The 22,388-nt window shown below is 35.5% G+C and overlaps 1 protein-coding gene across 5 annotated transcripts in view; it reads left to right on the top strand.

The window, feature by feature from the left end:
• LOC127848209 (uncharacterized) overlaps positions 1 to 22,388 on the top strand; it is a 56,516-nt gene that overhangs the window by 16,205 nt on the left and 17,923 nt on the right. For all 5 annotated transcript variants that reach the window (XM_052380524.1, XM_052380527.1, XM_052380528.1 and 2 more), the window contains exons 2-9: positions 6,446 to 6,655; positions 7,126 to 7,241; positions 11,539 to 12,772; positions 17,937 to 18,230; positions 18,603 to 18,851; positions 19,123 to 19,362; positions 19,667 to 19,823; positions 21,702 to 21,945. In XM_052380524.1, the coding sequence (XP_052236484.1) occupies positions 6,481 to 6,655; positions 7,126 to 7,241; positions 11,539 to 12,772; positions 17,937 to 18,230; positions 18,603 to 18,851; positions 19,123 to 19,362; positions 19,667 to 19,823; positions 21,702 to 21,945 (2,709 nt within the window). In that variant the 5' untranslated portion in view covers positions 6,446 to 6,480. The remainder of the gene's footprint in view (positions 1 to 6,445; positions 6,656 to 7,125; positions 7,242 to 11,538; positions 12,773 to 17,936; positions 18,231 to 18,602; positions 18,852 to 19,122; positions 19,363 to 19,666; positions 19,824 to 21,701; positions 21,946 to 22,388) is intronic.

Raw genomic sequence — 22,388 nt, 5'->3', positions numbered from 1 at the left:
GTGTTCAATGGTGTATCGTGGTGAGATAGAAATTGTCCACTCTGGGCTGAATCACGATGATGCGATGTGGATGGCAGAAATCGTGCTAGACGTAGTGTATCTGGCTGTTACACTTCCAGTTGAGACCAGTAAGTGAAGGTCACTGTAACTTAAAATAGAAATACTTTTTTGCGGATATTTTTTGTTTGGATGGAGTCAATACGTTGATATTTTGTGGTAGTCAGCTAACATTCACACTTGGCTTAGAATTGCACATTTTTTTTAATTAAATATTTTTAACACTGGTTTTGTGGTGAGGCCATGTTTTCTTTTTTAAAATGTGATTATTTTTATCGAATTGTATAAAAGGTTAACTCTAGTAAATGTTGAAATACATGCTATAAAAAAATATCAGTTTGAATAGCTTACAACTTTTTTGTTCTTAACTTCAAGTTGAAAAATAATTGCTTGTCAGCCCTATGGTCAAAATTAATTTTTTGGCAAGTATGTTTTTGATTAATGAAGGATATGATTGTTTCTAGAACATAATTTTAGAACAACTAAAAGTATTGAAGTATAGTTTGAATTTTTACAGTTTTTCCCTTACATTAAAAAGGAAAATGCAGAATGATGGAATGATGGAACATGGTTTGATTTCATGTTTTGGTAAGGTATTTGCAAATTACTCAAGATAATTGGATAAAATTAGGTATTTTATAAAAGGATGTGTTAAGTTTATGAATGACCTTTTGTTTACACCAGAGGTTTACACTGTGGGAGCAGTGGTCTAATGGTAGGACCAGAGGTTTACACTGTGGGAGCAGTGGTCTAATGGTAGGACGCTGGCGTAGGGATCGAGAGGACACCAGAGGTTTACACTGTGGGAGCAGTGGTCTAATGGTAGGACGCTGGCGTAGGGATGGAGAGGTCCTTGGTTCGAATCCCACCCAGACCACTGGAATTTCCTTGAGCAAGAAATTTATCCCACATCTGCTCCTCTCCACCCAGGTGTATAAATGGGTACCTGTGAGGGAAATAAGCCAATGTGCCGTGGCTGCAAACTGCGCCAAGATGTTAACGGACGACTTATGACCCAGTGATCAGGGAAAAACTGTAAAGCGCCTTTGAACACACATCTCGAGTATGAAAAGGGCGCTGTATAAATGTGGTATAAAATTAAAAAAAAAAAATTAAATGTCCTGCCACCTTTATAAACTACAGAGGAAACTTAATATTGCAAATACTTAACAATTACATCAGACATGATCAAAAAGATACTAATTTGGTTTTTTGTTTGAACTTGTTTGTTCATCCTAAAACACTGTAAAGATTATGAAACTTGATGTATACATGTAGTGTATATATTTGATGATTTTTTTGTCCCAAATTACAGGCACCTGATGGCAAAAAGTAACTTGTTTTCCCAAAAATCTGTCAGAAATTTCCCCAAAAAGATGAAGAACTTTTCTAATAAACTTAATCATTGGTTTTTTGAGTATATGGTACAGGGATATTAACATGTTACTCTTTATAACATACATTTTAAAATGCAGTTGACTATTCACTTATAAACAATTGGAATACTGTATTTATAATCATATAAATAATGTTTCTTTTTCAAAATTGCATGGTTTTATTTGCTATTGTTCCCTATCCAAAAGGCATAGGCCAAAATAGCATGAGGCCAACTTATTGAATGATTTTATGTTAAAAGTGACAACAGGATAATTGAATGACACTTAATTTTAGAAGACATCAAAAATAATTATAGTTGATTTCTTCTAAAACTAGAACAATACTCAGTTCTGCAATAAATAGACAAGAAAATGGGGAAAATATTTCTGTAACATCCTGCAATGTGTGGTTTATACACAACATTTTCTAAAAGGGGTCAATCCTCTGGTTTGGGTATGATCTTTTTCAGATTGAAACGTATGATACAGATACTGATGTTTTTCAGCAGTACAATATTTGTAACGACGCAGATAATTATCCTTAGCTGCACATTTAACCCTTTGAGTGCTGGAACCCGATTTTGAAGACCTTTGCAAACAGTTTGGATCCAGATGAGATGCCACAGAATGTGGCGTCTCATCAGGATCCAAACTGTTTGCTATTCTGATAGTGGTCTTAGAAAAATAATCGAAGAAAATGCTAATTTTAGAAATTCAGCAGACGACATTTTAGCAGACAACAAATTTCCCAGCATGCAAAGGGTAAAGTGATTTTGCCTTCAATTTCTATGTTGGCTACTGGCACTTACTAATTATTTTTAGACTTAATGGTTGTGCTGTATGATGATAAAAAACCCACAATTGGTCAGCCAAGCCAAATCAAATTAAAACTATTTTTGTTTTAACTTGCAATGCTGTTTAAGCAAATAAAAAGTACAAATTAAATGCAGATCAGTCTCATTATGACTCATTATGACTGATTAGGTAAAAATTACTTCAATTGAATTATAATTGAACAATACTGTTTATATACAATGATCTCAGTAAAGTGTTATTTTCTGCAAATTAGAAAAAAAGGTACTTTTTTAAAGTGTATACAAAATCAGTTTATAGTCCTTTTAATTCACAAAAATCAAGGCGCTGCCTTGTGCAGTGTCCCATTTAGTGTCTGCATTCAGGAAACCAAAAGTTTAATACCTGATCCATACATGCCATAATTTTTTAGGTCCAAAGCGGGACATTCCATAAAAAATTGTCGGGACATTTGACCAAAAAGCAGGACACCTAAAACGATCTATCATTCCACCTTTACTATAGTCAGTATAGTACTAACAAAAACTCTTGATACTTTTATTCAAGACATAAAACATCTGATATGAAGCATGAAATCTAAAACATAACAATAACAGTTTTACTAAATAAGACAATAGCAAACAACGAAGATAATATTCATCTGTTTAAGAGTACAAAATCTAGAACATTACGACAACAAAACTCATTATATTAATTTCAATGGCAAACATTAATGCAGGGGAGGCTATCCAGTTGACTGAAAGTACGGGTTACAGTACACTATCTACCGAACAGTTACATCAGTTACACACGGAATGCGCGGCCGTACACATTTCCGTATTTTGTTTTCTTCCTATATACACAGATTAAACTGAATTGTGAATTGTCAGGCGCTGTATTGGGGTAGTGTCAAACTGTCATGAATAACAACACGTTGTTTTTATTACAATAACACAAGACAAGATGGGTAACTCTTTTACTGTTTGTTGCGATGTTTTTTTAAGCATGTGTCCATGCGCAGTTTGTTACTTGTCAATTGTCGCGGCTTAATTGGAGTAGGGTCAAACTGTCATGCATAGCACCTCGTTGTTTTTAGCTTAGTTGGAGTAGGGTCAAACTGTCATGCATAGCACCTCGTTGTTTTTATTACAATTACACTAGACAGGATGGGTATCACTTATTGGACTGTTTGTTGCGATTTTCGTATATTGCACATTCGGAATATCCCGCTATATTGGAACTAAACATTGAATGTAAAAGACTCATTTATGACTTAGCGTTAATTTTACAAAACAATTGTTTTTTAAACCGTTTCAAACAAATACAAAATAAACACATTTTCAACATTTATTTTATTATAATAAAAATATCGATAGCAATAAGCGACCACTATCTTGAAGACCACCATTGTGTGAATGCCTGATGAAATCAATAATTAGCCGATAAATCGCTGATAAGGTGTCATAAACAACACTGGTACACACGATAAGTAGAATCGGATTGTTAATTGGGGGGCAATAAAGGGATTAGCGGTGTTAAGTGTTAGCGAAACAGAGCTTGAATAGCAACTTTTATTGGGAACCTATACACCTTACATCGTTTTTTACGAATGTCGGGACAAATCGTCTCATGGCGGGACGGCGGGACAAAGGGCCCAAAAGCGGGACTGTCCCGCCGAGATCGGGACGTATGGCATGTATGCCTGATCAAAGAGAATCAAGTTATAATCAACCATAAAAATGATGATGTTTTATCTATATTTAAGCTCACCTGAGCACAGAAGCTCATGGTAAGCTTATATGATTGCCTTTCATTTCTCAAGTGTTGTCCATATGTGTCATCAACATTTGCCTATCTTCATGAAGAATAGTCTGCGCAACCACTTGATAGTTCAGCTAAGATCCAAAATGGGTCATATGATGTTAAAAACTTGGTCATACAATAGAAAAACTATAGGTTTTTCAAAAGTCACTTAAAATATCTAAGGTCTGTTATAAATTTATTCAGTTATATAACACATCACTGCCAAAGTGCCAAAGATTGTGATAGCTTCATTATTAATGTCTGTTACTGAAATCAGTATTGTTCAAATAATTAAATTTCTATAAATATTTTAGTTTGAGAACGTAGAAGAAGACATGTGAAGCAAAGTAAAATATATATCCCACCCATACTGTGCATTTATTGTCTTTAATACTTATACCACTAGAAAAAAGTTGTTGATTACTTTATAGGCTACATATATTGTTAAATCTGTATGAAACATGGTCAGAACATTTGTCAAAAAGGATATCTTTGTGGGTTCAAAACTGTGTCAATGGTTTCAGAAACTAGGTTGCCTGGTCAAATTTGTAAAGGTTTGTGATCCCTCTAAACAAAACAGTTGTGTGTGGAGTCTATACCAAGCTTCTATGAATATTTGTTCTATAAAATACTACAATGAGTGATACATGGTTTTCTTCCGTTAAAAAACATAGCTGCCATATGGAGGGATGTTTTATTAGTGTGGTTATATTAAACCGTAACAAACTCTAGTAGCAAATTTTTGACCCATCATTGTGAAATGTGAATTAAAAGTTGTGTATATACATGTATTGGCTGAGATTGAAAATGATTGTGGTTTGTTCAAAAACATGCCACTGGTGTTCAGGCAGTATTCTTATTCAATTCTTAATTGTGAAACCTTGTGAATGTTATATACCAAGAATAATTAGATCATTGGGGCTGCAGGTTAAAGGCTTGATGCCTTTTGCCCTCTTGTTGTAAGTAGCTGGGGTTGCCACCCGGGGGGGGGGGGCTTGCTTTACATGTGACCAGCATTTAGAGCACTAGCCAGCTCAGTTTACGAAAAAACTGCTAAACTTTAGAACAACATTTTCTTCAAGCACTTTTGAAAAAAATGTAAACTAGTTGCATTACAGTTTGCCACTCTTTTTATTTTCACCAGAACTATGAATGATCAGTATTTTACACTACTTACTTCATTAAGACAATAATAAGGAAGAAATACAATTTTTTGTTTGTTCTATCATAGTTGTAAAAACAGAATACAGAACCGTTTGTTTATGACACTTTATATATCGGCAATTTTTTAGTTAATTTTTGGGGATGCAACAATACTGGGTACCAGTGTTCAACCCAATTTCTGGTTAGTGCATAATGCATAGTAAACATGAAGCTCCAAAAATATTATTAGGAAAAAAATCTTGCCTGCTTGTATTATATGAAAATGACTAGTTTACTTCAAAAACAAGCATATAAAAAGAATTTGACAAAAAATTGAGCATGAAAAAACAATAAGCTTGGGTAATCACCTTGAAATAGTTAAAGCAAAGCATTTGTTGTTAAGTTTAAAGGGGTAATGGCTAGCTAGAATAACCTCAGACTGAGACCTGTATTAATCACATAAATATAAAGAAGTGAAACTCCAGCTGCTGGAGTAGTATTGAATTATTATAAACAATTAGTAGGTCCTTTATTAAAGGCAAGTGCCCAAAGAGTACAAAACAGCACAATACAGCACAATACAAAACAGCATGAACACAAATAAGAATAAAGCTGGGGTCACCGCCTTGGAACGGTCAATGCAAAGCATTGGGGGTTTAAACCGGTTTTGGAGCGCTCAACCTCACACTTGGCCCAGCAATATTCATAATACATTTAAGTGTAAATAAAATTTAACCTCATAGCATTGTAACTCAAAGTATATATTAACATTAACCTGATTGCGTTGTTACTTAATTTTAAAGCAGTAATAGAGAACACTCATTTTTTAAGTCACACTTCAGTGACTCAACTTCAAAGAAACACTTGATCAGCCAGATTAACAACGTTCTAAGCCATGATAAATTGAAATATGTATAAAAATCAACGTTATCCCATCTTTCAGACACGATTTAAGAACTCAGCATTGTTTACATATTCCAGATTATTTGCATCTCAGGAAGAAGTAATATAGGTTATTGAATGCACCAGTATGTATATTGGATGTATACTTATAACAAATAGTTGTACAAATAGTGATGTTAATGAAATGCTCTTCATTATGCATAGCCTCCATATGCTTTCATGTACAAATTGTGATGGGTACTATAAGTTGTGGCTTACTTATCTTTGGTCTTTTTAGCAGAAGATAATGTTTAGTATAAGTAAATGTTTTCTACTCCTTTTGTACATGAAAGTTTGTTAATAATGGAATGCATTTTCCTTTTTCAATTCAGATTTTCAATAAATTGGCATTTTTCATGGTGCAAAGATGGACACAATTCAGAACAAATGCGTTATCCTGAAGAATCTTCCAGCAAACATAGGTGAAGATGGTGTCAGGAAGTGCCTTGAAAGCAATGACTTTGGTGACTTCTGTGACCTTGAGCGATATGCCGTGAATGACACTGATGTTCGATGGATTGTTTTCTTCAAAACTTCTGGAGGTTGATTATTTATGTTCATCAACTGTGTAAATAAGCTGCAGTAATAATATTTTTAATGTAAGGAATTCTGGTGAATTTACAATATATTGGGTTTTATGTTGTAATCTTAAATGAAATACATTCGGGGTCCTATTGAAAAACCACTTTGTTGGGCTTACAAGAACTGCCATTATACCATTGAAAAAAAGTGTTTGGTTGTTTTATTCATGAAATATTTGCTCATGTTCAATCCATAGAATTGGATACAGAGATTAACTAACAATGCAAATAATAAAAAAAATAGTGCATTGATCAGTCATTTGGGAAAAGTATATACATTTTGTATTCTAGAATGTACTAGAATATTACCCCTAAGCTTACCTGCCTATTGCTTAACCTCTTAAAAGATGAAAACTTATTATTTCTATAAAGTTTCTTTTATTTTCTTCTTTACAAATAAAAAAAAAAGATTTCTGCTTTGTATTTGACAGAAGCCAAGCAGTGTTTGGACAGAAAACAGTTGAAATATTTGCAAGCGAATGAGACGTTTAGCATAATACCAGACCTCTGTTCAGAGTGCCTCATTCCAGAGAGATGGTTTGAACAGGTATTTCAATGATATGTTCTAGTATCTAGAACAGTTCTCATAATTTTATAGTTACTCCTCTTAATTTAATGGTTTAGGTAGTAAACAAGTTTGTTATTTAACATAGAAACACATTTGTTTTGCCCTTCCTTGTTACTATTCTAAGAGAGCATACTGGAATCACAATGGACATCAGTCCGTTGGTGGGTTTGTCAGTCCATAAACACAACAGTGTTTGCAGTAATGCTCCTACTTTTTATGCCCCCGGATCGAATGATCGGGTCATATTGTTTTTGGCCTTTCTGTCTGTCTGTCTGTCTGTCATTCTGTCCCAAAACTTTAACCTTGGTTAAAGTTTTGCAATAAATGTTGCAATATTGAAGATAGAAACTTGATATTTGGCATTTATGTGTATCTCATGGAGCTGCATATTTTGAGTGGTGAAAGGTCAAGATCAAGGTCATCCTTTAAGGTCAATGGTCAAAAAAACAATTCCAAAGGAAGTTATAAGCTTTATAGGGAGATAATTTGTACCTGCCAAATGATACACAAAATTTAATAAATCAAAGCGAAGCAGTAGGAGGCATTGTGTTTCTGACAAACACATCTCTTGTTTCAACGTACAACATATAAACTTGCAGGCAATGTTTCTTTTGATTTCATTAGTTGTGCGTTTGCAATTTATTTTATTGTCCTGGGTAAACAAATTACAAAATGTGATGCCCCCTTTCCATCATAGAATGTTTGTAACATTATTATTGTTCTTATAGACTTAATATGCAAAATTAAACATATCTCAACTTGAATATCAAGATGTTTTATATTTTTTATGTAACATTTACATTGTGTGTTGGCTCTATACTTAATTTCAACAAACCATGACCTTGGTTTCATATTGACCACACCGAGAGGTCAAATTATGTTTATAGACTTGTATAACAAAACAAGTTAAATATTCTTTCATTTAATGTCAGATTAACTTTAAATATTTTCTCTGAAAGTTTAAGGCCCAAACCTTTTTATATTCGGTGTGTTGCATTATTTTGTAGTTCTCTACAAAATGTGTTCAATAAATGCTCATGTGGTTAATACGTAACAGGTCAAAACGTCAAATTTTTCATTTTTACAATAACTTGTGTTGGAATCATTGATGAAATGCTTTCTACGACCATTCCCTCAAGCTTTGTTTCAGTTGTTACTGACCTGCATGTAAGTATGTGCAATTTGTGAGTTGCTAAACTTACTTCCGTTTTAATGACTGAAATACTGTTGTAAATGTAAAAGAAATCCAACTTCACAAACACAGAAACAATAAAGTTAGGCTTTGATACATACAGCATGTGGCTTCGAGAGCATTCATCACTACTATGATAGTTTTTATTTCTATAGTTACAGTTTCATTTTTATAGTTATCTTATATTTATTGGACCACTGTAAAAACCAGATTTATATCTTCTTTTATCCTTTGCAACACTCAGGGTATTATGTATACACAACCCTTTTTAGCTCACCTGAGCACAACATGCTCATGGTGAGCTTTTGTGATCGCCTTTTGTCTGTTGTGGGTCGTGCGTTGTGCGCAGTCAACATTTGCCTTGTTAACTCTCTAGAGGCCACATTTATTGTCAAATGTTCATGAAATTTAGTCGGAAGATTGGTCTCAATGATATCTTGGATGAGTTCGAAAATGGTTACGTTTGCTTGAAAAACATTGCTGCCAAAGGGCGGGGATTTTTTCCTTATATGGCTATAGTAAAATCTTGTTAACATTCTAGAGGCCACATTTATTGTCTGATCTTCATGAAACTTGGTCAGAAGATTCATCCCAAAAATATCTTGAACAAGTTCCAAAATGATGTTGGTTGGTTAAAAAACATGGCGTCCAGGGGGTGGGGCATTTTTAATCAGGTTTTCTGAAGGAAAAAACTGGTTATAAGATTGGCGAATGAAGGCGGGCTGGCAGGGGCGGGCGGAACAGGCTTGTCCGGGCCATAACTATGTTGTTCATTTTCAGATTTTTAAATCATTTGGCACATTTGTTCACCATCATTGGACGGTGTGTCACGCGAAAGAATTATGTCGATATCTCAAAGGTCAAGTTCACACTTTGAGTTCAAAGGTCAAAAATGGCCACAAATGAGCTTGTCCGGGCCATAACTATGTCATTCATTGTCAGATTTTAAAATAATTTGGCACATTTGTTCACCATCATTCGACGGTGTGTCGCGCGAAAGAATTACGTAGATATCTCCAAGCTCAAGGTCGCAACGACAAAAAAAAAGATTGATTTTGAAACTAGGGGGGTAACTGTGATGAACAATGAGTAGCAATGCACATTTTGAGTTGTAGTTGTCTCCCTTTATCAGACTTTTTTAAAATTGAAAACCTTGTTTGGTAACAATTTTGTCCATTGTTCCTGATATGGCTATAGTAAAACGTTGTTAACACTCTAGAAGCCACATCTATTTTCCGATCTTTATGAAACTTGATCAGAAGATTTGTCCCAATGATATCTTGGATAAGTTAAAAAATGGTAACCTTTGCTTGAAAAACATGGCTGCCAAGGGGCGCGGCATTTTTTCCTTATATGGCTATATATGGCTATAGTAAAATCTTGTTAACACTATAGAGGCCACATTTAATGTCCGATCTTCATGAAACTTGGTCAGAAGATTTGTCCCAATAATATCTTGTTATCTCAGGTGAGCGACTTTGGGCCTTTCATGCCCTCTTGTTAAAAATACTTACTCTGTTTATGTAAAAATTCAAAACTTATTTGTAACAGTAAGAACAAAAAGGTTACTGCGTGTGCAGGCGTCGTCTAGTCTTTATGTCAATGTATCTGGCAATGAGTTGGCCGTGTTTCGCAATAAGGTACATTTTAAAACGCTTTAACATATCATCGTCAACCGTAACGCATGAATACTTTAATCTAAGACAAATCGCAGTCCCAAAACTCCCAAGTTGTTGCTGAATTTTGTACTGTCGTACTCTGCTAGTTTTTCTTCACAGGGGTTAACTAGTTGTTAGGTATTGATTGTCATTTGCATGGATAAATCAAGATGTTTCATGTTTTTGTTGTATGTCTACTTTCTCAATTGTTAAGCTTGCAAGCCTATTGACCTTAACTTTTATTTATTGATTTAACAAACGTGTTTCTTAGTCGAAGTCCCACGCTCTTTGAATTATTTACTGAGTTTAACCTTAAATTTGTTTGTTGTGTGTATCTTTTTTCAACTTAGGATGTGGTTTTGGGAAATTAAAAATTCGATACTAAATTCTGATTTGAATACTATTTATTTTATTTGTGTAGAAAATAATTATACTCTCTATTATAACATAAGTTTGTACAATTACAAAGTCACATTACAGTTTGTATTGCCGACGGCTGTTTTGTATCAAACTTGTCATGAGTTAACAAGATGATTGTTTTGATAAGTGCTCTGAGCATTGTACAGTTTTGTTTCTTGGAAAATGTCAGTCAGTTCGCTTTCCAACGTACTTTATAGGTTTTAATGACAACACCCGCAAGTCATTAGGCAACGAAGACTGGCAATGATACCCACATTATTTAACACGCACACTTTACACTTATGTAGTTATAATCATCAGTTATATACCGCGTAACTTTCATGATATCTTTTTCCTGTTTTTAATATGTTCCTTAAATTAGAAGCCGAATAAAATGTCGTTCATCGACAGGGAGTATACATACCCGAATGCCACACTTCAATATCTTGACGATAACGTAATTTTCACAATGTCACGGTTTGTTTGTTGAAGTAAAAATATTACACAAGTTAATACAAAATTTGCGCTTAACATTCTTAATTAAGTTGTTACGTACGAAGACTTTAATATGACACGAACGAGATACATATGCAAAATAATAATTTTTGATTCGTGTTCGTCAACATTTACTTATTAATATCGGAAAGGCGTTCTGAATTTAACTATCATTCATGCATGTGTGACGCAGTATTAAGCTAATTATAGAACACTTATAGGGTAAGACTAGTAAAGTAGGTTAAGGTAAAGTGAAAGTGAATATATGGCTTATGCACGGAACATTCACAATAATTCCAATATGGAAGAACTTATAATGGAAATATTTACAAGAATCGTTCCAATCTGTGGTTTCAACAAATAACAGATGAAAACTTAATCTTGCTTATGTCTATCCCTTTACAAATACTGTTTATGGAATATGATAAGAGTCTCATTAAAGTGATCGGTAGCCTTTGTTATGATTATGATAAGGAATGATGTTTATTTGAAACTTGAATTGACTGTAATTTGTTGTGGTTGTGTGTTCTAGGACATATCTGGCGGAGGTGAAACTTCGCTCGGAGCCGATGGCTGCGAAGATGTTTCAACGGCAAGCTTCAAATCTGAAGATTTGTTTGGTACAGTTCACAGGCATTTGTCTCTAACTAGCTACGAACAGTACGAACAGTCTTTCGAAAACGATTTGACATCTGATGACAAGATACTTTTTGATGGAGATGATGATCATAAACCCAACATGGGCACACATGGGAATTCAGATAAAAAATACGAAACGGATCAGCAGGGAAGGGTGGATTCTGCATCATTTGCAGAATACTCCGTTTCTAAGACTACACAAGAGGAACATAATGCTGAACCAAAGCGATTTACCACGCAAACAGCCCAAACATCAGAGCTAGATGATAAGGTTTCTGGTATTGCAGGTATATTCACAATTTTCTCAGAATTCACAGACGCAACTGAATATATCAATACGACGCAGGTCGAAGTTCCAAAGGTTACAGATGATTCAGCAATGGGTTTTCCTCCAGTTTCAATGGCTAACTCCCCGCTTTCACCACCTGAGCAAGGATCAGGTATCAATGCTAAGGACTCTGATTATGTCAGGGATAGCGAAGAAAAGACACTGGATACCGATTCAATGTACTTGACCGTAACAAATGATGCCGAGACGGTAGTCAAGAGTTCAACTTGTTCTGCTTCAATACCACAATCCGAAATGCCCACCCAAAGCGTTCCGAAGAGCAAGGACATGCAGTCTTCTACATCGGAGCTTTGGTCGACTCCCTTTGGATACCCAATGCTGCAAATGGGATACCCTTTTGCTTATCCCAATGTTCCAGTTGCGGGAATCGGTTTGCTACCAGTTTCAACGGCTGCTTCTCCACAATCGCCTTCAGCCTGTCCAATATTTGTGCAGCCTTATTATCCTGGTCATCCAGGGCTTCACCAAGGTTATCCAGGTTTCTATATGCCGTATCCATCATATCCGAATTTTCCTCCGCATTTTCCTCCTGGACAAACTCCATTGCGTGCGCCTGTTGCTTCACCAGAGTTTTACAACGTGAACAACGATTCACAGAATTCACAATCCCAAAGGTGTGACGGTTCTACGCATGTCAAACCATCAATGAATGATAATACCAAGAAAAGTCCTGAGTTGCCACCTAACCACAATAGAAGTACAACAGTTGAAGAACCTAATGTTTACCTTGAAATGGATGTACAGTGCGACATTGAGTTGCAAGAAGATGATCCAGACGGTATTTTTTAGTTATTGTCATTTGTATGCCCCCGGTAGGGTGGAAAATAGCAGTCGCACTTTCCGTCCGTCCTTCAGTCCGTCTGGTATTCCCTTTCAGGAGTAGTTAAATTAACGTTTTCAAATCTTTATCTGATATTCTTTGTGTAAGTCTACCAACATGAATGACAGATAAAGTGTGAGTTTCGTTCCGGTCAAATGATTTTTGGCGAAATTATGGGCCTTGGACATAGACATTTTCTCTATTATAGCCGTTTTCCGGAAGTTTTTTTTAAAAGAAATTTTCTCAGATATTAGCTGATTTTTGTTATGCGAGTCAACCAACATTGCTTAGAGATGAAGTGTTAGTATCGTTTCGGTATAATGATTATTTTGCGAAGTTATGAGCCGTGAACTTGTACATTTTGCCTATATTAGCTGTTTTTTGGAGGGTTTTTTTACGAAACGCTTTTGGATAGTTTGCTTATTTTTGGTGTGTGAGTCCACTTACGTGGCTTACAGATGAAGTGTGAGTTTTGTTTTGGTCCATTGATATTTGGTGAAGTCATGGGCCTTTGACTAACCCATTTTTAGCTCGACTTTTCGTAGAAAAATGAGAGCTATACTACTCGCTCCGGCGTTGCCGTCGGCGTTACCGTCGCCGTCGGCGTTGGTGAAAGTTTTTTATAAAGTCAAATAACTTTAACACTATCAAAGATAATTACCTCAAACTTGGAACACTTCTTAATGGCAACAAGACAGTTGTATATGTCAAGTTGAATAACTCTGTCAACATTATTTTTTAGAGTTATGCCCCCTTTTTATACTTATAACATTGAAAATTTGGTTAAGTTTTGTGTTTAGGCCCACTTTATTTACTAAAGTATCAAAGCTATTGCTTTCAGTCTTGCAAGACTTACTAACGGTCATAAGTGGACTGTGCAGGAAAAGATATGTAACTCTGACTGGCATTTTGACAGAATTATTGCCCCTTTTATACTTAGAAAATTGAAAATTTTGATAAGTTTTGTGTTTTGGTCCATTTTACTAATAAATTATCATAGATATTGCTTTAAGACTTGAAACACTCGCTAACTATCATAAGGGGACTGTACAGGACAAGTTTCATAACTCTGGTTGGCATTTTGACGGAATTATGGCCCTTTTTTGACTAAGTAACTTTGAAAATTTTGTTAAATTTTGTGTTTAGATGCACTTTACTTCTAAAGTATCAAGGCTATAGCTTTCAAACTTCAAATACTTTCTTACTATCATGAGGGTACTGTATATGTCAAGTTGATTTTGACCTTGACCTTTGAATGACATTGAATCTCAAGGTCAAATAAATAAATTTTGCTTAAATTGCCATAACTTCTTTATTTCGGATCAGATTTGATTCATACTTTGACAAAACAGCGCTTACATGACATACCACAATGGACTCCACCAAAACCATCCCCCAGGCCCCACCCCAGAATCACCCTTTGTCTTTTTTTATGCCACCAGTTGCAGTTGAACTGTCCGTCAGTCTGTGCGTCCGTCCGGAAACTGTTACATTTGCTATAACTTTTGCAATATTGAAGAAAGCAACTTGATATTTGGCATGGATGTGTATCTAATGGAGCTGCACATTTTGAGTGGTGGAACGTCAAGGTCGAGGTCGTCCTTCAAGGTCAAAGTTCAAATATATGACGTCTGTCCGTCCGTCCGAAAACTTTAACATTGGTCATAACTTTTGCAATATTGAAGATAGCAAGTTGATATTTGGCATGCATGTGTATCTCATGGAGCTGCACATTTTGAGTGGTGAAAGGTTAAGGTTAAGGTAATCCTTTAAGGTCAAAGGTAAAGGTCAAAGGTCTAATTTTGCAATATTGAAGATAGCAACTTGATATTTGGCATACTCGATATGAGAGTAGAGTTCGAGAATGGTTCTGGTCAGTTTTATAACATGACTGCCGGGGGGGGGGGGGGGCAGTTTTCCTTATTTGGCTATAGAGAAACCTTGTTAACACTCTAGAAGTCACAATATTTGCCCAATCATCATGAAAAATGATCAAAACATTGGTTTTATTGATATCTCGGACGAGTTCGAAAATGGTTCAGATCAGTGAAGAAACATGGCCGCCAGTGGGCAGGGCATTTTTCTCTAAATGTATATAGTGAAAACATGTGAACCCTCTATAAGTCACATTTTGGCCCAATTTTCATGAAATTTGGTTCGAACATTTGTTTTCTTGATATGAGAGTTGAGTTCGAAAATGGTTCCGGTTAGTTCAATAACATGGCTGCCGGGGGGGGGGGGCAGTTTTTCTTATTTGGCTATAGAGAAACCTTGTTAACACTCTAGAAGTCACAATTTTTGCCCAATCATCATGAAAGTTGGTCAAATCATTGGTTCTATTGATATCTCGGACGAATTCGAAAAGGGTCCAGATCGGTGAAAAAACATGGCCGCTAGTGGGCGGGGCATTTTTCTCTATATGTATATAGTGAAAACATGTGAACACTCTGGAAGTCACATCTTGGCCCAATTTTCATAAAATTTGGTAAAAAAATTTGTTTCTTTGATATGAGAGTTGAGTTTGAAAATGGTTCCGGTCAGTTGAATACCATGGCCGGGGGGGGGGGGGCAGTGTTTTCTTATATTTATATAAAAGCCTGTGAACAATCTCGAAGTCACATTTTTTGCCCAATCATCATGAAACTTGGTGAAAAGATTGGTTTTATGTATATCACAAAATTAATGCCATAATTATTGCCCTTAGATTGTCCAAATTTTCATTATATTAAACAAAATCCTTGTAAACACTCTAGAGGTCACAATTTTGTTTCAGATTTTATGAATCTTGGTCATAATATTTATTTTTGTAAGCAAAGTTTGATGTTTGGTAAGGGGGGTGAACTCAAAATATAGGCAACCAGGTCAAATCTTACAAAAACAAAATCACTCCATATGCCAGAGTTTTGGTTCAACAATGATGAAACTTGACCAGGATGTTTGTCTTGACAATATCTAGGTCAAGTTTGACGTTTGGTAAAGATTGAATGAACTGACTCCTCTCAGGTGAGCGAACTAGGGCCATCTTGACCCTCTTGTTTACAAAACGCTTTGAGAGATTAAGCTTTCATAATATACTTACTTTTTACTGAAACGCTTTTAGATACTATCTAACGCCTGTAAATTCGTAATGATGTTTTTATTTGGTACAGATAATGTGTGACTTCAAAGTGCAGTAGGGGGCATTTTTTACAATCACAGCGCTTGTTTGTCTAGTTTTCCGCCGCAATTCACAATTGAATTGTTACTGGAGATCTCTTCTTCCGTCTCTACGTCCCTCTTTCAAATTGATCTCAAAATGTTTAAAGATTCGTTCGTCATTCACAAAATAATGTTATCCAGACCTTTAAAAGAACGTGTTTTGTAACAAGTTGATGGAAGTTGCAAAATGTTTTTTGCGCAAAATCCACCATTTAAAATATGTTCACCCATTTTTCTTAAATACAAATTTCTGTGGTTTTAGTAAATGTGCAGAAGTCACGCTGGAACTTAACATTTGTTAAATGAAACGTTGGTCAAGTAGTGTGGCCATTCATGAGATTTGCCAGAGTCAGTACCGTCGATTAAAGACAAAGGCTTTAAACTGAAAGTCAAATGTTTAAACCTCCATTTCGGTCCAGTCTATATTTGCTCTACCGTTTAGAGGCATGAGACATGCGCGGGATTTATGGGCACACGTCAGTTTCAAGTATTCAAGCTTCCACATCATGCCTTCTCTATATCACTGGTTCCGTAAAATGAGTAAAGCGACTCAGCTAAATATTTTTGCCCTTGATTTTATAACATCGGATCAATGAGAATATCACACTTAAAGGTCCAACATTTATTGAACCATTACTAAGTGTCCGTTCAACATATCCATTTGAATTTTTTATGCGAGCTAACTCATAATGTTAGATAAAAAAAACTATGTTCACTAGGCATAGGTCAAGGTCAAAACCTCACTTGAAGGTCAACTATTCTAACCTCTATATTAAGAACCAGCAGAATCACAACGGTGGATTTCACCGACCTTCTTACTTACATGCTTACCAGTCGTTGTGATAGGTTAACATTTTTTAATAATTACATTCCCCACGCTTAAACGATATCTGCTTTGTTTTGTCAATTTTAGCTCGATTATTTACCTAATAATCGGATCTATGATTCGCTCCCAAATGTCGTTTTGCGTTAGCATAATTCTCTGGTTAAGGTAAACGTGCAACATTTCCATATCACTATTTCTACAACATAGTCGCAATTCAAACTTCGCATACGTGTTTAGAGTTATTGTTTGTGATTTTGAAAGAACTGATCCTGTAGCAGCAGGAGTATGCTGCCATGTTTGTATGCACAAATTTGGTAAAGGTAAACATGCAACATTTTCCATATCAATGACTCTACTACATGTTGTAAATTGGAACTTCACGCATTGGATAATTGTATGAGGTCACTGACCGAGTTTTATTTCTTTAAAATCCAAGATAGCAGACATTGTCCTCTTTTTGTCATGATACAATTCTGGTTAACGTGCAACAACTCAATTTATTTATGTCTTATAGTAATATTTAACTTAAATTGTACACATTGGTGTTAAAAATGCATATGTCATTTTCTACCGGACTATCTTCATAATCAGTCACTTGACAATACTGATAACTTTTACCAGCTTTTAATGCTTATGCTCCCTGTTGTACCTTTAGAAAATTCCCTATAAAGTGTTTACGCAACAATCATATATCTATGTTACAACTACATATATGCCAATTAAATTAAACGCTTATTTGCGTGATCAACATGTTATTTCAAGGTATTGTGCTGTTTTCTTTGCAGCCAGCTCACATGCAGATACTGAAATTAATTGTTGAAAATCAATTGTGTGCATGGTATTATATGTTTTTATCTTTAAAATATATGCCATATTTCTTCTACATATATTCATCATCGAACATGTCGTTGCGTTAAGTATATCACGTAACAGTTAGAAAATGTTCAGTTATTAAGGTGGAAGAAAAGTCGAGCGCGATGTCTTGGAACAGCTTTATTTACAAGACTCAATAATTGTTTTGTGTCAGCTGCCATTCACCTTTCTATTATTATCGTTTAGTTTGTTTCCATTAAAAAAAAGTAAATTGTGTGTTTTCAGAGCATATATATGATAGCGTGGACTCCATGACCATGCTTGACAGCGAAATGTTTTCTAGCAACAAACCAAAAGTACCACCAAGAGAAACTCAACTACGGATTTTTGTTGATGACGAGAATGTAGAAGCGGCAAGCTGCCCGAAGGTGACTGTCACAGGATTTCAAGCGGACACGGTGAACGAAGAAATGGAATTGTTATTTGAAAGTAAATCGAAGTCCGGTGGTGGAGATATTGTTGCATTCGAGCTGAGCAAAAACAAAAAATCAGTTATTATTGAATATAGAAACTGCAAAGGTAAGGTAGATATAAACTAGTGTTACGATTCGTTTGAGTGTTACTTATAGCATTAGCCATAAAATAAAGTCAATGGTATGTACACATGGGTATGTTCACCGAATTTCACATTCGCACCCACTTGCAACAGTTGTTGACATAATGTTTGTGTTGACTCACAGCTATAAATTGAGTCTTAAAGAATCGCAACTTGCTCATATAATTTGTTACAAAATATCATATTTGATATGATGTTCACATGAAGCCAAAAGTAAATACGATTATTTTCAAAAATAGTTGTCTAAGTCATATAATATTAATGCATGTTGGTAATTTAAGAATTCGTTTTAAAACACTATTGCATTGTTTTATTGCACGTTTTGTTCGTATAAGATGCGGAAGACGTTCTGAGAAAGGCAAATAAAGACGGCGGGATTTATTACAAGGGTACGTTGTTAAAGGTCACGAACTATATTGTCCCGAAAATGGATCCTGTCAGAATTTTCGTGAGCGGCATGTCTGATAAGACAACTGATGAAATAGCTACTCTCTTTATGGAAGCTAAGTGGCGTATTAGTCCTAAGAAGATCCTTCGTGGAAAAATACCCGGAACAGCTGTTATAGAATTCAACAAACAGCCAGGTTAGCAGTTCATTGACATTTTGAAGCGTCTTTAATCATTCAGAATATATAATATAAAATGTCATAAAAATGGGTGGCATACTAAGGTAACGATCATAAAATATATTAATTAAGTTTTCAGCATCTTGTAATTTGTTTGTGTCTGCAAAAGATGGAAGCAACTTAACTATAGAGTACTTTATGTTATAGAATAAGTGCATTGTGTTAACCGTTTAACATTTATCAAAATCAATGTAAAGTACATAGCTTTCGGAACGGCACTGTTTTGTAGATTTTAGTGATTTGAAGACGATGTGCGAGCGACATGCGTGTGCCGAAGCATTTTGGACAGTTTCCCTGGTCGAGCTTTCGTCCAAAGTATTGGTCAAAGAGTGTAACTCAAAGACGACATCGGAATCACTAGAACTTTATTTTGAGAACAGAAATAGGAGCGGTGGTGGAGACGTTTTATATGTTGAACCACATCATGACCTCTCCCATGCGTTTGTAGCTTGCTTCAAACATGTTTCAGGTACCATATTTCACATGTCAAATACACTCTTTCAATAGTTGCCAAAATTGGTTTGCACACGTTCATATCAGATGTGTATGGATTGGTTTCCAATTCGTATTAAGGAATATTTTGCCACTCTTCACGGTGTACCATTGCGTGGTGTTGTACACCCTAAAATCTTCAAGCCTTATTTGTCATCGTTTTGATCAAAATGATGATTTTGTTCACGAATTTGATCTCAGCTGCTTTGATATCTTTGCTGTTGAGGGCCTTCATGTCGATGTGAGTATGTTGTATTAAATTATATATTTTATTATAACAGATGCTGAGCGCGTGGTCAATGATGGCAGGACCCATGTACTGGACAACAATACTCTTACCGTGTCTTTGTACTACCCTTGTTTGGACAGCGACCCTTCAGAGGAAACTGCAATTCCCGAACCTGTTCTTATCGAAGATCTCGACCAATATCGAGCCAAGTACGATTTGCATGTATTGATCTTTTTATGAAAACCAACTTTGTATTGTCCTCTTAAATCGTAAAAATCTTCAAAAGTCGCGATTTATATATGTCGGTTTGGCTCATTTATAGTTTTACACGCAATCTTATAGTGTTAAAGTTTTTCAGATTTTTTTTTATTTAACAAGAAACATACATTGTTATGCCCCCCTTCGAATAGCATGGGATATATATTATTTTGCTTGATGTCGGTCGGTCGGTTCGTCGGTCTGTCTGTCAGTAGACCAGTTCGTTTCCGATCAATAACTCGTAAACGTATTGACCGATTGGCTTGATACTTCACATGTACATTAGTCAAAGGTCAAGGTCACTGTCACAATAAGTATGAACACCGTTTCCCATCAATAACTCGTCAACAAATTGTCCGATTAGCTTTATACTAAATACGTGCATTGACATTGGGCAGTACATGACCCCTATTGATTGAAATTGGGGTCACTTGGTCAAATGTCATGATCACTGTCACAATAAGTTGGAAAATCGTTTCCGATCAATAACTCGTCAGCGAATTGACCCATTGGCTTGAACTCTCCATGTGCATTGGCCTTGGACAAAAGATGACCCTTATTGTCCCCTACCGGTAAAACCGGAGGGGATCTATCGTTGGCGCTCTGTCAGTCTGTCTGTCAGTCAGTCTGTCCGTCACACTTTTCTGGATCCTGCGATAACTTTAAAAGTTCTTCATATTTTTTCATGAAACTTGAAACATGGATAGAAGGCAATATGGAGATTATGAACGTCATTTCATTTTGTTCCTACGAAAAGAATTCTGTTTGCTATCGCAACAACAAAAAATTACTGACAATGGTGGAGTTACAACGGTAGGGGACAATATTGCTTGGCAATCTCTTGTTTAAATTGGGGTCACTAGTTCAAATCCCTGTTGTTGTTGTTTTTTTTTTGGGGGGGGGGAGAGGCATATGTCTCCAACCGCGGAACTCGTGTTCTTTTCTGCTCTCGTTAAAGAACTTTTATAATATGCGGTTAAAAAGGGACATGGTTAAGTACCTGCCTCTGTGTTACCGCGGGACTAGTTCGTTAGGCATGTCTGTTCCTCTATCGGTAAACTGCACAATTTGATTTTCCATAATACATGGAAGATTGTGTTGGGACCTTAGTAACGTTGTTATGGGTTATGATGACGATCCTGTAAAAAGTTTTTCATCGGAGACCAAAGAAAAAGGTTACCTAAAAAGAACAAATATCTAATTACTCAGACAACATCAATTAGGTTGTAAGTTTGTCGAACAGTATGCTTGTAAATGTGTATCGCATTTTATTTTATTTTCCGCGTGTTTTGTTTTACTCCTCACAAGAAAAAAATCACATAAAGCACAATATTTGATTCTACTACTTGCTTTACTTATCAAAGTTGAACTTCCGGGATCGAATCTCAGGAGAATATTACTTAACCCTTTACGACTAAGATACGTGGTTTTACATATTTGTAGTCCATCAGAAATTTATATTTTATAAAAGGCCTTTCCTACTAGATTTTTACCATTTTTACTTTGCTACTTTTAGGGGAAAAGATTAAAACAGAGTAGCACTATATGCTGGACTAACAATTGGTCGATCATAATAAAACCTGTTATTCACGTGCGAAATATGAGGTTAATGTATCACACCTTAACAAGAGGTCCACACATCTTGAAAACTACTGTCATTAATGTAAAATAGCTAAATGATTTGATGGTTTAAACTAGTACCCGTGTATCGAACAATTCAATTTGAATTGCAAACACTTTATTTAGTAGCGGCGTAGTGACTGTGATGTTACTCGCAATAATGTCTTTGCTTGGTTTGAACATGACTTGCATTGTTTTATTTCTGGAAGGTTCTTGTTCGAGTCAGACCAACAGAAAGCAAAAGTTGAGGCTTCATTGAAAGATGCGTTTGGACGACCAGTTTGGATTGTAGATACGAACAATAGTAAACTATTGCAAATCGAGTGCACTGTCGATCCGAAAGATTCTTCATCACGTCCCTTTATTAACCATTGGGAAGAAAGGTGTCGTGAACGCATCTCGTGGATATTCAACGAACTTAAAGTAGACGAAACAAATGTGATGGCTATTGAGGTATATTATTGGCAAACTATTACTTGCCTCAGTTATCGACAATCGCATGGAAACTAAACATGCTCTCCAAAAAAGTTTGTTTAGTTTCGATTTGCTAATTATGGTGAATTCAATTGCTGAAGCTTTTTTCAAAAAAGAAATTTGATTTCAAAGATGTGTTTGTCTCCGATGATGATGTTATCGCTTTTGGAAAATGCATTGTGTAACGTATTGTTTGTCTTTCTTATTTCTAACGTTTTATGTAAACCACTCTAAAATTTGAATGTTTCGGTCTCGGTCTATTTGTTGTTAACGCCTAGACTATTCTCATTCACATGACATGGGAATGACTTTATTTTTCGGTATTTTTGTAAGTAAAGCGATTGTAAACGATTCTAATTATAACAATCATGCCATTTTCTTTATCTTAAAAAGTACCGTTTATCAAATATGGTTAACTTTTA

The sequence above is a fragment of the Dreissena polymorpha genome, chromosome 10 (genome assembly GCF_020536995.1).
Source record: "Dreissena polymorpha isolate Duluth1 chromosome 10, UMN_Dpol_1.0, whole genome shotgun sequence".
NCBI lineage: Eukaryota > Metazoa > Mollusca > Bivalvia > Myida > Dreissenidae > Dreissena > Dreissena polymorpha.
This window is presented reverse-complemented; position numbering and strand designations above follow the sequence as displayed.